The sequence below is a fragment of the Mandrillus leucophaeus genome, unplaced genomic scaffold (assembly GCF_000951045.1).
Source record: "Mandrillus leucophaeus isolate KB7577 unplaced genomic scaffold, Mleu.le_1.0 Scaffold146, whole genome shotgun sequence".
NCBI classification, from domain to species: Eukaryota; Metazoa; Chordata; class Mammalia; order Primates; family Cercopithecidae; genus Mandrillus; species Mandrillus leucophaeus.
This window is the reverse complement of record NW_012101432.1, coordinates 5,523,035-5,540,301: the sequence shown is the minus strand read 5'-3', so window position 1 is coordinate 5,540,301 and position 17,267 is coordinate 5,523,035. Positions and strand designations below refer to the sequence as shown.

General features: G+C 37.5%; 1 protein-coding gene across 1 annotated transcript in view; it reads left to right on the top strand.

Annotated features, from left to right (window-relative positions):
• PLCL1 (phospholipase C-like 1) overlaps positions 1–17,267 on the top strand; it is a 66,967-nt gene that overhangs the window by 4,746 nt on the left and 44,954 nt on the right. The window contains exons 2-4 of the mRNA XM_011974556.1: positions 711–914; positions 13,075–13,150; positions 15,628–15,737. Of these exons, the coding sequence (XP_011829946.1) occupies positions 711–914; positions 13,075–13,150; positions 15,628–15,737 (390 nt within the window). The remainder of the gene's footprint in view (positions 1–710; positions 915–13,074; positions 13,151–15,627; positions 15,738–17,267) is intronic.

The window sequence follows — 17,267 nt, the reverse complement described above, 5'->3', positions numbered from 1 at the left end:
AGAAGAGTTATAGATAAAGCATATCCAGGTAGCGTTGATAGTTCATATTATCTTAACATAAAGTCTTTGGGGTTAAGGATTTTTTGGAGTCTCATCAGTAGAAAAATGAAGGTGATCATTGTCATGAAATTCATGAGACACATAATAAATTAGGTACTGTTTGCTGTGGGTAAAATGTAAAATAGTCATAATTTCTATTTCAAATAAATTTTTTGAAAAGACCGTAACATGGACAAATGTAGCTCTACATGAAATGTGCTTTCAGTGTGTGTGTCTGTCAGGTGCCTTACTGATGAAGTGACAAAGGAATGCCATTGATTAGTCAGATGGAGGGTGGTGAGCAGTAGCATCCTGCTACCTTGAGGAAAAAAGCCCTAGCGAAATGCACTCCAGTATACAACCCCTGCCATTATGTTTTCCTGATCACCATGATACAAATTATACATGGCATTCATGATCAGCCAGTACTTAGTTGTGTGACTATCCCAGTGCTCTGCTTTGAAAAGCACTGCATAGCCTTGTGTCCCAATCTGCTTTGCTTTCATGGGATGTTTGTGGTTATTGGTAAAAATTGAGCAAGATGAAGTATAGTCATGAATAGCTGTGTGTATTATCTTTTAAAAATGAATATACTTTTCTGTAAACCTGGGAGTGCTGGGGGTAATGTGTCAGGTGGTCAGAAGTGTGATTCCATGTTTTCTTCCTCACAGAACGCAATCGTGTCTATTAAGGAACTATGTGGACTCCCTCCAATTGCCAGTCTGAAGCAGTGCCTGTTAACTCTGTCATCTCGGCTCATCACCAGTGACAATACTCCTTCAGTCTCACTTGTGATGAAAGACAGCTTTCCTTACCTGGAGCCTCTGAGTGCAATTCCAGATGTGCAGAAAAAGATGCTGGCTGCTTATGATCTGGTAAGAAATTGCGACTCCAAACGTGTCTCAGTGCTGCCTTATGATGGTTGAGACAAAATTTATATGGAATCTATATTTTTCCGCTAATCCCTAGAATGTACCTCTTATCCTCATGGTCCAAAATGGGTGCTGAGCTCCAGCAATAATATCTACATTCTAACCATCAGGAATGATGAAAAGAAGTAAGACATAGCTTCTTCCTTTTAGGACATTTATCTGAAATAGAATAGATCATATTTGCATTTATTTCATCAGCCTGGAGTTGACACATATCCACACTTATTTATTTCATCAGCCTGGAGTTGGCACATATCCACACTTAGTTGCAAAGGAGAATGGAAAATATCATTTCAAGGGGCCATATGCTAAATGTTGTCTCTTCTGTTATGAGGTAATAAGGGGAGAATGGATATCAAGGGACAACCAATAGTCTGCTAGAGAAGTGAATAAGCAATTCACTCCCCCCCTCCACCAAATAACAATGAAAAATGAAAAACAGTTAACCTTAAAATTAGAAATTAAGAAAATATAGCAAGATATTCCCCTCAACATTAAATTGACATTTTTTTTTCTCTTTAAAAATAGTACCTCTGATCAAGGATTTAAGGAAGTGGATACCCTCATTCATCTACCTCTAGTGGAAAAATGAATTGATATAATATTTCTTGGAGAAACAATTGGCAATACAATTTAAAATGCTTATTAGTTTGATCTATAGAGTTCGTTTTCTTGGATTTATTCTAAGCCAATAAAGAGATGCATAAACATTTATGTTAATAATGTCAACATAGAAAGATTAGCTAAGTGAAATATAATAATCTATATTATAGATTCCTTTGAAGATATTAAAATCATGTGTTAGAAGAATATTTAATGGTATGGAGAAGTCTTTACAATGTTTTGTAGAAATTTTGATTACAAAAAAGTGGGCAATAGGATTTAAATTACATTTCTATGTATATGTACCTAAGTTGCTAGCAGGTTATTAATAGTGATTGTTTTTATATGAGAGTGAATTATATTTTCTTGTTTATGCTTTTCTATATTTTTTCTGTATTCACCAAACTATAATGAACCCAACTAATTTTATAATTGAATAAAATAAACCTTCAGGAAGAAAAGATGAAGATTTTATCATTAAAAAACAACTAGAAGAAAGATGTTTGAGGTAAACGTTCTATGAATGAAAAATAAAAATTTCCACAGGGCATATTCTGCTTATGAATGACCATACCTGTTATAAACTGTACTTCATGGTTGCTAGGGAAAAGTTTACCTATTACCTGTATCTCATTTTTCATGAAATCAACTTTTTCAACATAATAATGGGGACTGAAAGCTATTCAGTGAATAGGTATAATTGCCATCTAAGAGGTGAAATTAGGGTACTAGTTGCCATAGAGACAGACAGTAGAAATCACTTATTCCTCCACTACTCTTTTAAGCTAAGAAAGAGAAATCATTCGTGGCGAGGGAGCTCCCTGAAGCTGACCTGTAGTAAGCAGAAGGATACCTGGTCTGGGGCTGGGCAATTTCCATTTCACATTCCCGAGCGTGTGACAGTGTCTTGTTTTTTCAGTTTTTTTCTGCTGAAGCCAAGACTGAAATATTAGCCTTCTTCTCATCTGTATTATTAAAATGCAAATTGTAATTGCAGGCAGAGCATGGTTTTCCAAAGATTAATATAAAAGGCTACGGTGGAAGCAGAAATACTTATAATGAAGTCTTTCATGTACAGTTCTCTATGGAAAACCATTTTGGGAGGGAATTGAGTGTAAATATCCCGATACCACATGGTAAACTTGGTAGAATTCAGAAGTGGTTAAAAACACCATTGTCATCTCTGTTGAGTATTTATTTTGAGGGATGGGGTGGGTGGGGACAGATACATGTAATGAGGATATTGGCCTTGAAATTAAAACACCATTTTTACTTTCTAGGATTTGCATTGTTATGGTTGGCATCTTTAATGCTCTTAGTGTCTTACTGTTTGTATTAATCTTAAATAGGTCTTCTAAGATCTCTTCAGATCTAGAGTGAACATTTAAAAACATAGATCAAGGGTCTGGTTTACACCTGCAATCCCAGGACTTCAGGAGGCCAAGGCAGGTGGATCACCTGAAGTCAAGAGTTTGAGACCAGCCTGGCCAACATAGTGAAACCCCATCTCTACTAAAAATACAAAAATTAGCTGGACGTGGTGGCACATGCCTGTAATCCCAGCTACTCGGGAGGCTGAGGCAGAAGAATCGCTTGAACCCGGGAGGCAGAGGTTGCAGTGAGCCGAGACTTTGCCATTGTACTCCAGCCTGGGTGACAGAGCAAGACTCCATCTCAATCACCATCTCAAATAAAAAATAAAATAAAATGAAATAAAAACATAGATCAAATCAAGTCACTTTCCTGCTTAAAATCCTCCAGTGGCTTCCATTAAAATACAATGGAAACTCCTGACTGTGGCTTTACAAGGTCATTTATGATTTGCCCCTGCTTGTCTACCTCACATGCCTCTCCATCCTTGCCCAATCTCACTACGTCTCCCAACCTCATCCACCTCTCCCAACCTCACCCATCTCTCCAGCCTCACCTGCCTCTCCCAACCTCACCTGCCTCTCCCAACCTCACCCATCTCTCCAGCCTCACCTGCCTCTCCCAACCTCACCTGCCTCTCCAGCCTCCCCTGCCTCTTTAGTTTTACCTGCCTCTCCCAACTGTACCTGCATCTCCAGCCTCACCTGCTTCTCCCAATCTCTCCTGCCTCTTTAGTTTTACTGCCTCTCCCAATCTCTCCTGCCTCTTTAGTTTTACTGCCTCTCCCAACCACACCTGCATCTCCAGCCTCATCTGCCTCTCCCAACCTCATCTGCCACTCCAGCCTCACCTGCCTGTCTCACCTGCTTCCCCAGCTCCATTTGTCTCTCCCAACCTCACCAGCTTCTCCCAGTCTCGCCTGCATCTCCAGTCTCATCTGCCTTTTCCAGCCTACCTGCCTCTCCAGCTTCACCTGCCTTCCCCAACCTCACCTGCCTCTCCAGTCTCATCTGCTTCTCCAGCCTCACTCCCACACCCTCTATTTTGCTCACCCTCTTCCAGCCACACTGGCTTTCTTTGCACATATTTATGGGGTATGGTGTGATGTTTCCATACTTGTATACAATGTGTAATGATCAAATTAGAGTAATTAGCATATCCATCACCTCAAACATTTATTACTTAGTGGTGAGAACATTTAAAATCCTCTCTTCTGGCTATTTTGCAAGGCAGCTGTACTTACCACTATACCATTGACACCACCTCTTCTAGCTATTTGGAAATATACAATATATTATTGTTAACTGTAGTCACTACTGTGCAATGGAACACTATAATTTATTCCTCCTTATCTCTTAATTCTTAGCTCAAATGTCATTTTCTCAGAAAAGCCTTCCCTAACTACTGTCCCCATCCATTCCTTTGTCACATAGCCATGTTTTATTTCCATCTTCCTTCTTAGCAGTATTGAAAAATACTTTGCTTGAACTTTTTAATTTCTGTCCTCTTTTACCCCTCAATTTGAATGTAAATTCCATGAGGTTAGAGATCCTGTCTACTTATTACTGTCACCTCTAGCACCCAAAATAATGTAGGCACATTAGCACGTAACGAGGTAGTGTTCATTGAATAAAAAGAATAAATAAAAGCATCTGTTGTTGGTGAAAATCATGTAGTTTCCATCCTATAATTGAATATGTTTTATGATAAATTATTAAATCCCCTTGATTTTACCTCTCTGATACCACCCTTGCTGAATTGTTCCCTGTCTTATATTTGGCTAAAAAACTTACAGAGTAAGGCAAAACTATGGAGACAGTAAAAGGATTACTATTTGCCAGGAGCTTTGAGTTGGGCAGGGAGGGATGAACTGGTGGAGCACAAAGGATTTTTAAGGCAGTGAAACTATTCTGTATGATACTGTAATGGCAGATACATGTCATTATACACTAGTCAAAAACCTATAGAATGTACAACACAAAGAGTCAACCCTAATGTCAACTATGGACTTTAGCTAATAAGAATGTATCAATAGTAGCTTGTCAATTGTAGTAAATATACCATACTAATGCAAAATGTAAACAGTAGGGAAAACTGGGAGGTGGGGGTAGAGTTAGAGGGTGAGAACTCTGTACTTTCCATTTACTTTTTATGTAAATTGAAACTTCTTATAAAAATACAGTCTAACCACCCCACCCCCCGCCCACCACAGACTATTAATAAAAACTGATTTGGATGAATAAGGGGAAAAAGCAAATCCAGGATTTATTGCCTAGTGGTGGGGTTGGCGTGGGGAGAAGGTATTCCAAAATGAACGCTTGGGTTCAATTTAGACTTAAGTTGCTTAAATGTTTGGATTTCTCAAAAATGGTAATGAACTGCATAGATGCCATCCAAGAGGAAAAATTGTTACCACTAAAAAATGCAGAATATGTTTAGAATAAAAAACAACCTGAAATCTTTCCTGAACAGATACAGATGTTTTCTTTTTTCAGTATGGAAAGAAATAAATCAGGCAGGTTGGTAGCCTACATTTGTTGAAAGCAGACTTGAGTCCATCAAATTATACTATTATCAAGGGAGAATAAAATAAAATATTCTAGAAAACACTGAGCCTGAGTTCATCTGCACAGATTTTCCCCCTAAATTTAACTTTCCCCGTTTATTACTCACTATAAATAAATAAATAAATCCCACTATTTATTACCAAACACTTGCTCATTAAATATTTGAAAATATTTCCTCCTGAGGGTTTTAAAATTCAGTCTTAAAAGTAATTATTTTCTCTCCTTTTTTTTTTTTTAATTTGGAAATGGAAGAGTCTCACTCTGTTGCCCAGACTGGAGTGCAGTGGCGCAATCTCAGCTCACTGCAAGCTCGGCTTCCTGGGTTCACGCCATTCTCCTGCCTCAGCCTCGCGAGTAGCTGGGACTGTAAGCACCCACCACCACGCCCGGCTAATTTTTTGTATTTTTAGTAGAGACGGGGTTTCTCCATGTTGGTCAGGCTGGTCTCGAACTCCCGACCTCAGGTGATCCCCCCGCCTCGGCCTCCCAAAGTGCTGGGATTACAGGCATGGGCCACCGCGCCCAGCCTTAAAAGTCCTTTTAATATTAGTCTTGCGATTATAATTCCATTATAGTAACTGTGTTGGTATCAAGAAATCAAAAATCAAATGTATTTGTAGCAAAATGGGCCTATTGACATGGCATAATTTCAGAAGAAAGGGAAGACACACTCTCCCCTGTCTTAGCACATCTTATTTAAAGTGTACGTTTTCTATCTGCTTCCTGGGACTTGAAATTTCAAAGTTACAACCAGTTCCCTAGGGTTAAGACTTTTTATCTATTTTAAATGCAGCAACATCCCTGTGAGTAATAACACATTGAGCTATTAGTAATTCATTCATACCTTCTAGTGAGTTTAGCAGATCCTGTTCTACAAGTGGGTTTTAACCTGGGAAAGAGAGAGATGGTAATGACAGAGGGTTCACCAAGTCTAGGTAAGGTGAAGATGGGGTTGCTCAAAGAATTGCAGTTTGCTTATGGGCAGCCCAGTTTACTATTACCATTAATACTCTGAATAGGATGTTGCTATGTAAATGCCTATCTAATATTTTGTGCAACTGAAGCAGAGATGACTTTGCTGATGTAAAACGTGTCATGGCTGGAGGTGGGAAGTGTACAGCTTCTAAAACAGCACTAGAGGGAACTGGGAACACTATCAGTTAATAACTCTGGCAAGTAGAAAAGGCTCTCAAAGTCAAAGGTAGAATGGATGCCTCTTTCGCAGGCTAAATACACAAAGAGAAGAGCTGTTGGCATTGGATTGTTCACTACAGCGCCATTTCAGTGGCCCTCTGCTCATCAGGAAAGTTTCCCATAAACTGTCCCTGGAGCTTAATTTGAAATCAGAAGACCATTTCTAAGTGACTCTTCCATTTATTTTACTGTGATTCTTTTTTGCCTCAGGTCTCTGAAAGAGCAAGCATCATTTCCCCAGTGTGGATATTTACTTTCTCTGGAAAAATATCCCATTGAAGTAGGTAGTATAGTCACAGAGTCATTGTCTTTTAAGGCTCATAATGTCATATTATATTTGCAAATAAAAGTAATATGACTTTTTTTTTTTTCATTTAGGATTCCTCTTAATTTGGGGGTTGTTAAGAATGAAAATTGGTTACAGAAAGAGTTACTTAGTGTTATAGCCAGAAAATGGAGATGTTTAATTTGATAAACATTTTCTGAACTCCTTTTAATGTGCAAGCCACTGCATTAAATGCTGTGGAAGGTTCAGCAGACCTTGTGCTTCAGCAGCTTACCAGCAGGAGATGTAACATGCTGAGGTACTACCCAGCCCTAGGAGTCTGTGATTGAGTACGTGAACATGTTACTCATCATTTAACATGGAGTTGTAATAGCAGGTGATTAGATTGGAAAACATTTTGTAATTTTAGTAGGGCACTATCAAAACTAGTTTGTTTGAATGGGTTTGACTTTTTTCATTCTGCAATAGTGTTTTTAGGCATGTAGATTTAGCTCCAGCCCTAATGTTTTACTCTAGTCACATTTCTACATTTTATTCTATGTAATCAAAGATGAATAAATAGAGACAGAATCAGCACAGATAGTCGTGATAGAAAGAATGACAATTCTGTAACTCAAGAGAATTTCTACATTTTTTTCTATGTAACCAAAGATGAATAAACAGGGACAGAATCAGCACAGATAGTCGTGATAGAAAGAATGACAGTTCTGTAACTCAAGATAAATAGGAAAATGTGTGGGAACACATAAGTTTGTCGCTTGTAAAATAACATTTTCTCATTTGACATGTCATTTTGTATATGTCTTTAGGCTTTTAATTAGTCAACTAAGCAAGCATATTTTGGACACCTACTATGTGCAAGGCAGTGTGCAAGGTGCTAGAGAAAGAAATAGTATGAAGCAAAACTTCTGTCCTTGAGGAATGGGCAACCCTGATGGGAAAGGAAGACTTACACCTGAAAAGGGAAGGAGTAGTGACACGCAGTGTTCAGAGTTGACCACATGGTATTTTATGTCCTTAGTTGGAGTCTTAGATCATTTAGTCCGATGATAGTCTTTTCACAGTGACTTATAACACACTTCTTCTACCCCCTCTGCCACCTGGTACTCAGCAGAATTTTATCTGCAAGTACATTTGAAAGAAAAATATTATCTGACTTTATATACTTTTTTCTTTAGATGGCTGAGCTTTTCCTTTTCAGTGTTCTCACCTTTCTAATTTTTCGTGCAGTCAAGAAGTATTTTCCTAATATGTTTGATCATTTCCAGTATTTTAAGTTATTATGAAAATATTTGGGTAATATCTTAAATATATCATTCTGAAGTGGAATAGATACAGAAGGTTACAGCTGTAAGAAAGAAGCCCAAAGCATTCTCCAAAGGTGACTTCTGTGCTAACTTATTTAACATTAACATAAAAGTTAAAACTTTACTATGGTAAAAACAAATTTTTTTAAATTTGTTGTTTAAAAAAAGGAAATCAAAACAATCTAGAGAACATAAGTCAAGGGTTATTTAATCTTTTACTAAGTCAGTTGGGGGGTGATTTGGAGAGCGGTTGATTGTGCTAGAGTGAGCAGGAATCCAGCAAAAAAGAGCTAATTGCTGTCTAATCCTGCTTGCAATGGAACAAATACACTAGTAAGTATTACAGTTAAGCCAGGTGTAATGGTTGGATTAAACACATTCTCTTATATCAGTGTTAGAACCAGTATATATTCAGCCTCAGGATGGGAAAGAGTTGTAGTTATATCTATAGTTCCCTAATTTAGTTTTGCTTTTTGAAATCCATTTAAATTAAGATTGGGTTAAGTCAAAGACACTCTCCTTCCATCACTGTCTGTCATTGTGAAGTTTGTGTGGAACTCTATTAGTTTGCATTTCAAGAAGTATCTTTGCTTGTATAGTAATAGAACCTAAAAAAAGAACTGTCTGCTGGTGTGTGCCCAACCAGGGCTTGGTGTTTAAAAACAACATGCTGTGCACTTGGGGCATGGAACCTTCCTTCACATATGGGTACAGCAATGTCTTTGGACACGTTTTCTGTGTAAGGGGAAAATTATCAGCATTTTGAGGAGTGACAAAATTTCCACTTGGTACCGGGATCTCTAGGACCATGGATATCAGAGATACATATCCATAAGCAAGTATTTCAGGTTGGCTATTTTGCGGAATTTTGTCCATGCATACTCAAAGTTCGCTTTGCATTCTTGAATCCTCAGGCTTTGTAACACTTTTGGTTAAAGGTAGTAAGGTAGTCAAATTGACCTGAAAATGCTGGAGAAGGTTTACCAAGGCTACTCACCTGGAAGTTTTATGAAGGAGCTAAATTGTAATGACAGCTGGATAAAACAAATATTTCTAATGACTACTCAAGGTATAGCTGACAACTGTTTGGGGAACAAAACAACAAGAGAAAAAAAATGATCTGTTTATGCCGAAAGGGCTCCCTGAAGTAGATTTTGTCACCATTGTGAATGGGAAGACAAACATCCTCTGACCTGTTGTGTGTGCGAGTTCACTTGTCCTGCGCCATTACAAATCAGGCTTGCAAATGTGATGCATTAGTCCCAGGATGGAGAGCTCTGCTGCATACACCAAAGGCAGTGGACTTCCAGTGAACGTGCAGATATTCTGACTTTACACTTGTTTCTGTATGACTGAGAGTTGATCACATTGACAGGCTTGATTGCTTAAAAACAAGATGCCAACCTATTAGCAATGCTTTTATTTGCTTCATTTTAAATATTTAAGGAACTCAAGAATTAAAGGAAATAATCTTCATTCTAGTTAGCCACTATATATGTAAGAGCAATCTGATTTACAAATGTACCAAGTTTAATAAAACTCATCTTGTTTTAAGTGATCTGAAAAGATGAGCCACTGCAGAACCATAGAATCAAAACCCAGTTTTGTTTTTTTTTTTTTGCTTAGAAGGAAAGTAAGAGCTAGAGGAATTATTCCAGTGTTCTGAAAAGGAGAGGACGAAAAAAGTCTAGAGTAGTGTAGCTTTTTATTGACTCACATTTTCTCGAGCAATAGCTTCTCCAAAGTTCCTAACTCCCTGAAAAAGCAGAGGACTCAAGGAAATACATTTCTTCCTATGTTTCATATGAAAAAATATTTATCATGGTTGATATGTGTTGTGAATTAGACTTGGAGGGAAAAGCAGTCATGGCAAACTTTATTTTCATGATGCTTAATTTGATGAATGTTACTTTATTAAGTGTTTATCACCAAGTTACACTTGCAATAGGAATTCTACACTTTAATATGGTCTGCTCCTCAAGAATGCCTAGATTCTAGTCTAAATTATTTCACTAGCTATTTGTGTGGTTTTAAGCAAGCCAACTTTTAGCTCAGTTTTTTTTAATCTATAAAATGTGGTTGTCCATGATAGGCTGTCTGTAAGATGACTTCTAAGTAGAAAGATTTGGTTCTAGGAATTTAGATCTAATTCAGGATAAAATGGGAATCTGTGCAAGATTTTTGAGTTCTGATATGATGAAAGTTCATCTTTTCAGTATTATTAAATAATTACATTGACTCTGCAATGATTCTGGGCAATTAGTTAAACTTCTTACTGGAAAGAGCTGGAAGGATACTTTCTTCACAAAAGCGGAACAATTTAATCCACCTTTGAGTAACAGTATCACTGCCCCCTTCAGTAAAGTTTTCTTTTAAAAGACATAATTTTACTCTTAACTGGTAACTTTATACAGCCCTGCTCTGGATACATCTAATGCATAAAGTAATGTCAACCTTTATCTGGGTAGTCCTCTATTCTTTTAGAGACAAAGCCCTGACAAGGAAATAAGATCCATTAGGAGAGATTCATGTGACAGAACCAGAGAAAAGCTCTTTGTATTACTACAACAGGCAAAGGCAACTAGCAGCTCAGGCTGAGACATCAGATATGTAAATCAGGCCACTGCCAGATTCTATCCACTGAGTCAACCCAGCCGTCATGGCTGAGTCGTGCTGACTTCCAGGCTCAGGAATTATCTGAGGACATCTTCTCACCTTCTCTGCGTGGCTTTTGCGCTTTGTGTTTTATTTACATCAGTATCAGTTAGAGATCTAGGAAGGAGATGAAACTCAAATCGACCATTTTTTCTCCCTGCAACTTAGATAAATTACTTAGTTGAGAAGAAAATTTGAAATTTTTGACTTAAATTGTGATTTGGATTATTGGTGCATTTTAACTATTCATCTCGTTTGTTTTTTCTATAGCTACTAATAATTGAAAGCTGACTGCAGAAAATAGAATAAATTTATTATTCTCAATACAATAGAAGCTGTTGACTTAGAGAAAATCAAATGCCCTTATGAAACAATTTCACATGAGCAATGATTTTATGTTCTGAGAGTATTAATGATGAAATATGTGAGGGCACAATTTGGGACTTTTATTACTAAAAGATTTCAGGTTATTTCTGAGGAATCTCAAAGAGAAGCTTTTTTTGAGGTAAAATTATACTTGATTATCTCTTTATGAGGTTTATTAGACAATGAGAAAAACAGAAACAACTTATACCACCGGGTTAACAAATATTTACTTGGGGGCTTTTGAGAAGAACTTGAACTATAAGGTTTTGGAGTATGTTTTGATCCTAAATTTATTTTACCTCAAATAAGCATGTAATAAAGTTTTAACATTTGTTTTACTTTCTGATATTTGAGTATTGTATTTCTATAGGGGTAATCCTGTTAAAAGCTTTATGCTTATTTTTCAGTACTTAATTTGAAAGAGAATTAAGAGCATACAAAATTACAGAAAAATGAGGAAGCCTAGAAAGAAAAAGAGTGGAGAAATCTAGAGACAAAAAGAGAGATGGGAGTTCAAAAAGATAATTACAAGTTTAAGAAGTGGTCAGTAATAAATAAAATGTTTTATTGCACACACATATGTGGGTAGTAGAGAGGGAGAAGAAATAAGTATCACAAAAGTAAAACAGGGGAACAAAGTGATTATGTAAATGGATAGATGCATCTGGGAGTACAAAGCTGAATAAGATTGAGTCCCTGCTCTACTGGAATTACAATTTACTGGAGAAGCAATAAGACGGAAGAATATAGCTAAAGAATAAATTATAAGATAGAAAATAAAAAATTCCATGAACAGATTAAAAAAATAGAATGTTTTGGGAATATGGGGAGTGAGAAGGAGACAGAAGCGGAAATCAGGAAACAAGTAGAGAAGAAGGCACTGAAGTGAGCTTTGAGGCCTGTCAGGATTTTGATCAGGGGAGATGGCTTAAGAAGGCTTCCCTAACAGAAAAATGTGTGGGAGGAGGAACAAGTAGGGTGCGTTTAGAGAAGCATGATTCATCCATGTCATATGAGACTTAGGGGAACTGGAACACCATAGCTCTAGGTTAGAAAAATTTTACTTCATTCAGTAAGCAAGGGAGAAAATGACAAAGCCGAGAATTAGTTAGTACTGTACTTTTGGATGATGATTCTGGAAGTGGCATTTAGGAAGGAGTGAGATGGGAAGGACCAGAGCCTGCTGGTAGCTGACTTCAAACCCACCTTTGAGTGCTACACAGGGAGCTTTGAGAGAATTTGGAGAAGATAGGAGATACTTCATTTTTTTGGTGGGAGTGGGGTGGGGGAGAGACAGGGAGGAGAAAATGGAGCAGATAATATTTTTAAGGGTGACTTTGCTGCCTCTGGAAGGATAAACAACCCTATTCTTGTTCTCATTGCTATTATGTTCCAATACCACTTGCCTTGATATTGCAGTAATCTTTGGTGTTAAGGGAGTGGAATTAGGTATTTATGATTATGACCTGGGACATAAGGAATGTATGTACATTTATTCGACAGCTACTTATTTGGTGCCCACTGTGTGCCAAGCGTGTTACACAAAGGAGTAATCATAAGGAAGGTGACACTAGCCTCAGTGTTAGGATGAATGGGGGTTGGAACAGAGCTCACCCTTCCCATCCCATCTGTTGTGGTGAGACTATGGCTTCCTGTTACTGGAGATATCACGTGGGTCTTTCTGTATGTCATCTTCCCAATGAGCCAGTTCAGGGATTCTGACAACCACCTTTTTGATGTTTGTTTTGTAACAGATGATTCAAGAGAGCCGGTTTCTCATAGAAATGGCGGACACAGTCCAGGAAAAGATTGTACAGTGTCAGAAAGCAGGTAACTGTTTTTATTTTTTTTTTCTGTTTTTTTTTTCTACTTTGTTTAGAAACTATAATAATTCTTGGTAGATTTTTTTTTCAAAAACTTTCTGCTGCTTCTCTTAAAATTCAATTATTTTATAGCATTGCTTAACTATACTTTAAGTTACACTTTAGTCTTTGTTTAGTACAGACGAAATCCAAGTGATAATAGGTGGGTTGTATGTGAGTATACAGGGTTGGGGTGGTATCTGAAGATGTCTAGAGGGATGAGGGTTTCTGAATCTAGTTTTGTTGTTTGGAACCCCATCAAAATCTTCTACTGCTGGTATTGAAGCTATGGTTCCATACAGTCCCTTAAAACCCACTTCAATTTTACAATTGGAACCAAAATCCTATTAGTCTTCTAGGCTTGTGCCCCATTACTAGTCTTCACTTTAGATTTAGATTTGTTCTTTCTTTTTAAGTATGAGATGAGTCACATATCTGTGAGAGTGCACTTGTTTATTTCTGTTCACCTTCATCCACACCCTTGTGCTTTCATCTTCTGGATCCACAGCCTTCTCTATCTACACACATAATAATGATGATAATGATTATGACGAGGAAGACGACAACAGTAGCAACTGCTTGATACATATGCATATGCTATACCAAGCACACACTGTTTTACTTATGACAACTCTGCAAAGTAATCATCATTATGTCAGATTTATAGATGAGGCACCTGAAATTCTGAGAGACTGAGTGACTTACCCTAGGTCCCATATCAACACGTGGTGAAGCTGCCCTTTGAATTCAGACCAAACTTTTAAAATGGTGTTTTTCACTGACTGACCAGCAGGCTTAGATGTTTCTGTTGACAGGAAGCACAAAAATAATAATACCTGATACTTACATGATGGCAGGCACTGCTCTGAGATCTTTATATGTATTGATTCACTTAAACTTTACCTCAATCCCATGAGGTAAACCCACTTGTTAACCACAAGTCACCAGTGAGGAAATTGAAGCCCAGAGATGTCAGGGTCTTCCCTAGGCTCACATAGCTAGTAAGTGGTAGAGCTGGACTCCACATTCATGTTCTTTACTATGCACGATGTTTGTGATGTTAGCACCAGGAAAGTTAACGTGGTCTTAGGCTGCATTAATAAAAATATAAAAACTAGAACAAAGAGAATGGTGGTAGATCCCTGACCTCATGTGGGCTTCTCCAAGCTTTTGAGTATAGTGTTCACTCCTGGAGGCAGGTTCCCACAGAGCTCAGCTCCAGGAAACTGGGCAATGCAATGGCCTTGCTTGGATGCCATCCTTAAAGAAGAGTTTCATTGGTAAGCTGAATATGTTCGAATGGTTAACCTAGAGAAGACTTGAAGGGATTTTACCCAATATCTTTCTTCAAATATCCAAAAGCTTGCACTGTAGAAAAGAGTTTAGAGCTTTTTGGTCTGCATCCTGCTAGCACCAAGGAGTAGAAGTTCCAGGGAAGGAGAAGAAGTTCCAGGGAAGCTATGACTCGATATCAGTCATAGCTTTCCGAAGATGGAATGAGCTGTTCATAAGAGAATGTGACTTCCATCTTTAAGGTGCTAAGACAAAGGCTGAAGAAACATGATGGTGATGGTTTTCATAATCTTCAAGCTCAAGTAGACGGTTGAGCTAAAAACACTTTAAGGTCATTCCCAAATCTGAAACACTTGGGTGTTTCCCAGAATGGTATTTTTTAAAAAGTCTTTTTATTTTTAGTCAACATTGCTAATTACTTATTGTTATCTATGTGGGCTCCAGGGCCTACTATTAAGCCACAGGGATGGTTCATAAAGAAAAATAAGACATATGCATTCCTCGCATATGGTTGCCATGGACACATCAGATCATTTCATGCATAAACCAGGAAGAGGACAAACAAGGTCGATGTAACCTGTTGGAAGAATTTGCTTCTTATTTACTTAATAAATTTTTTTTTAATTTTTAATTTTTGTGGGTACAGAGGTGTATATATTTTTAGGGTACATGAGGTGTCCTGATACAAGCATGTAATGTGTAACAATTATATCATGAAAAATGAGGTATCCATCCCCTCAAGCATTTCTCTTTTGTGTTACAAACATTCCAATTATAATGTTTTACTTTTAAAAGTACAATTAAATTATTATTGATTATAGTCATCCTATTGTATTATTAAATACTAGGTCTTATTCATTCTTCCTATTTTTTTGGACCCATGGAATTTACTTTTTTACTTCTCATGACATTTTCTATGGGTCCTGGCTGTTTTAAATGCAATTTAGTCCAATGCATTGACTATTGTCAATTTGTGCATAAGGACACTACTTGGTGGGATGAACAGAATGAAAAGGATGATTCAATTTAGGGATTTGGAAATTATGAGAAGACAGGAATGTGAAATTATATTTTACTGATAATATTTTCATTATAAGATGCCCATTTTTCTGAGATATATACTCAGATTTCTTATGCATTCTTTCTTCAAAGGGATGGAGTTCCATGAAGAACTTCATAATTTGGGGGCAAAAGAAGGCTTGAAGGGAAGAAAACTCAACAAAGCAACCGAGAGCTTTGCTTGGAACATTACAGTATTGAAGGTAGATGAAACATTCAGAAGTCCCCTCTGCCTTTGCTTTTCTCCTCCTCATCTCTCCAATGTGTAGAGAAATGTCAAGGATTAAATATGATGGTTTGGATTTTTTAACCTCTACTTTAGATTCAGGGTTACATGTGCAGGTTTGTTATATAGGTAAACTGCGTGTCACAGGGGGCTGCAGTACAGATTATTTCATCACCCAAGTAATAAGCATAGTATGCAGTAGGTAGTTTTTTGACCCTCTGTCTCCTCCCACCCTCCATCCTCAAGTAGGCACTGGTGTCTGCTGTTCCTCTCTTTGTGTCTATGTGGTCTCATTGTTTAGTTCCCACTTACAAGTGAGAAGATATGGTATTTGGTTTTCTGTTTCTACATTAGTTTGCTTAGGATAATGCCCTCCAGCTCCATCCATGTTGCTGCAAAGGACATGATCTTATTATTTTTTATGGCTGTGTAGTATTCTGTGGTGTATATGTACCACATTTTCTTTATCCAATTCACTGTTGATGGACATGTAGGTTGGTTCCATGCTTTGCTATTGTGAATAGTGCTGTGACAAACAGACATGTCCATGTGTCTTTATGGTAGAAGGAATTATATTCCTTTGGGTATATACCCACTAATGGGATTGCCGGGGTCAAATGATAATTCTGTTTTAAGTTCTTTGAGAAATTGTCACACTGCCTTCCACGTGGTTGAATGAATTTACATTCTCACAAGCATTGTATAAACATTCACTTCTCTCCACAACCTTGCCAGTATGTGTTATTTTCTGACTTTTAGCTATTCTGACTGTGAGATGGTATCTCATTGTGGTTTTAATTTGCATTTCTCTAAGGATTAGTGATGTTGAACACCTTTTTATATGCTTGTTGGCTGCGTGTGTGTCTTCTGCTGAAAAGTGTCTGTTCATGTCCTTTGCCTACTTTCTAATGGGGTTGTTTATTTTTTGCTTGTTAATTTAAGTTCCTTATAAATTCTGAATGTTAGACCTTTGTTGGATGCATAGTTTGCAAATACCTTCTCCCATTCTGTAGGTTGTTTTTTTGCTGTCTTGATAGTTTCTTTTGCTGTGCAGAAGTTCTTTAATTAGGTCCCACTGTCAATTTTTGTTTTTGTTGCAATTGTTTTTGGTGTCTTGTCATGAAATCTTTGTTAGGTCCTATGTCCAGAATGGTATTTCCTAGGTTAGCTTCCAATTTCAATCTTCTGCACATGACTAGCTAGTTGTTCCAGCACCACTTATTGAATAGGAAGTCTTTTCTCTATTGCTTGTTGTTGTTGACTTTATTGGCGATGATATGGTTGTAGGTGTGCAGCGTTATTTCTGGGCTCTCTATTCTATTCCATTGGTCTATATATCTGTTTTTATACCAATACCATGCTGTTTTGATTACTGTAGCCTTGTAGTATCGTTTGAAGTTGGATCATGTGATGCCTTAAGGAATGTGTGGCTTGATCTCTAGGTTCATACTCTAGGAGATGGGGAGCTGCATACTGGAATTGACATGGTTTTTGCCTTAATAAGGCA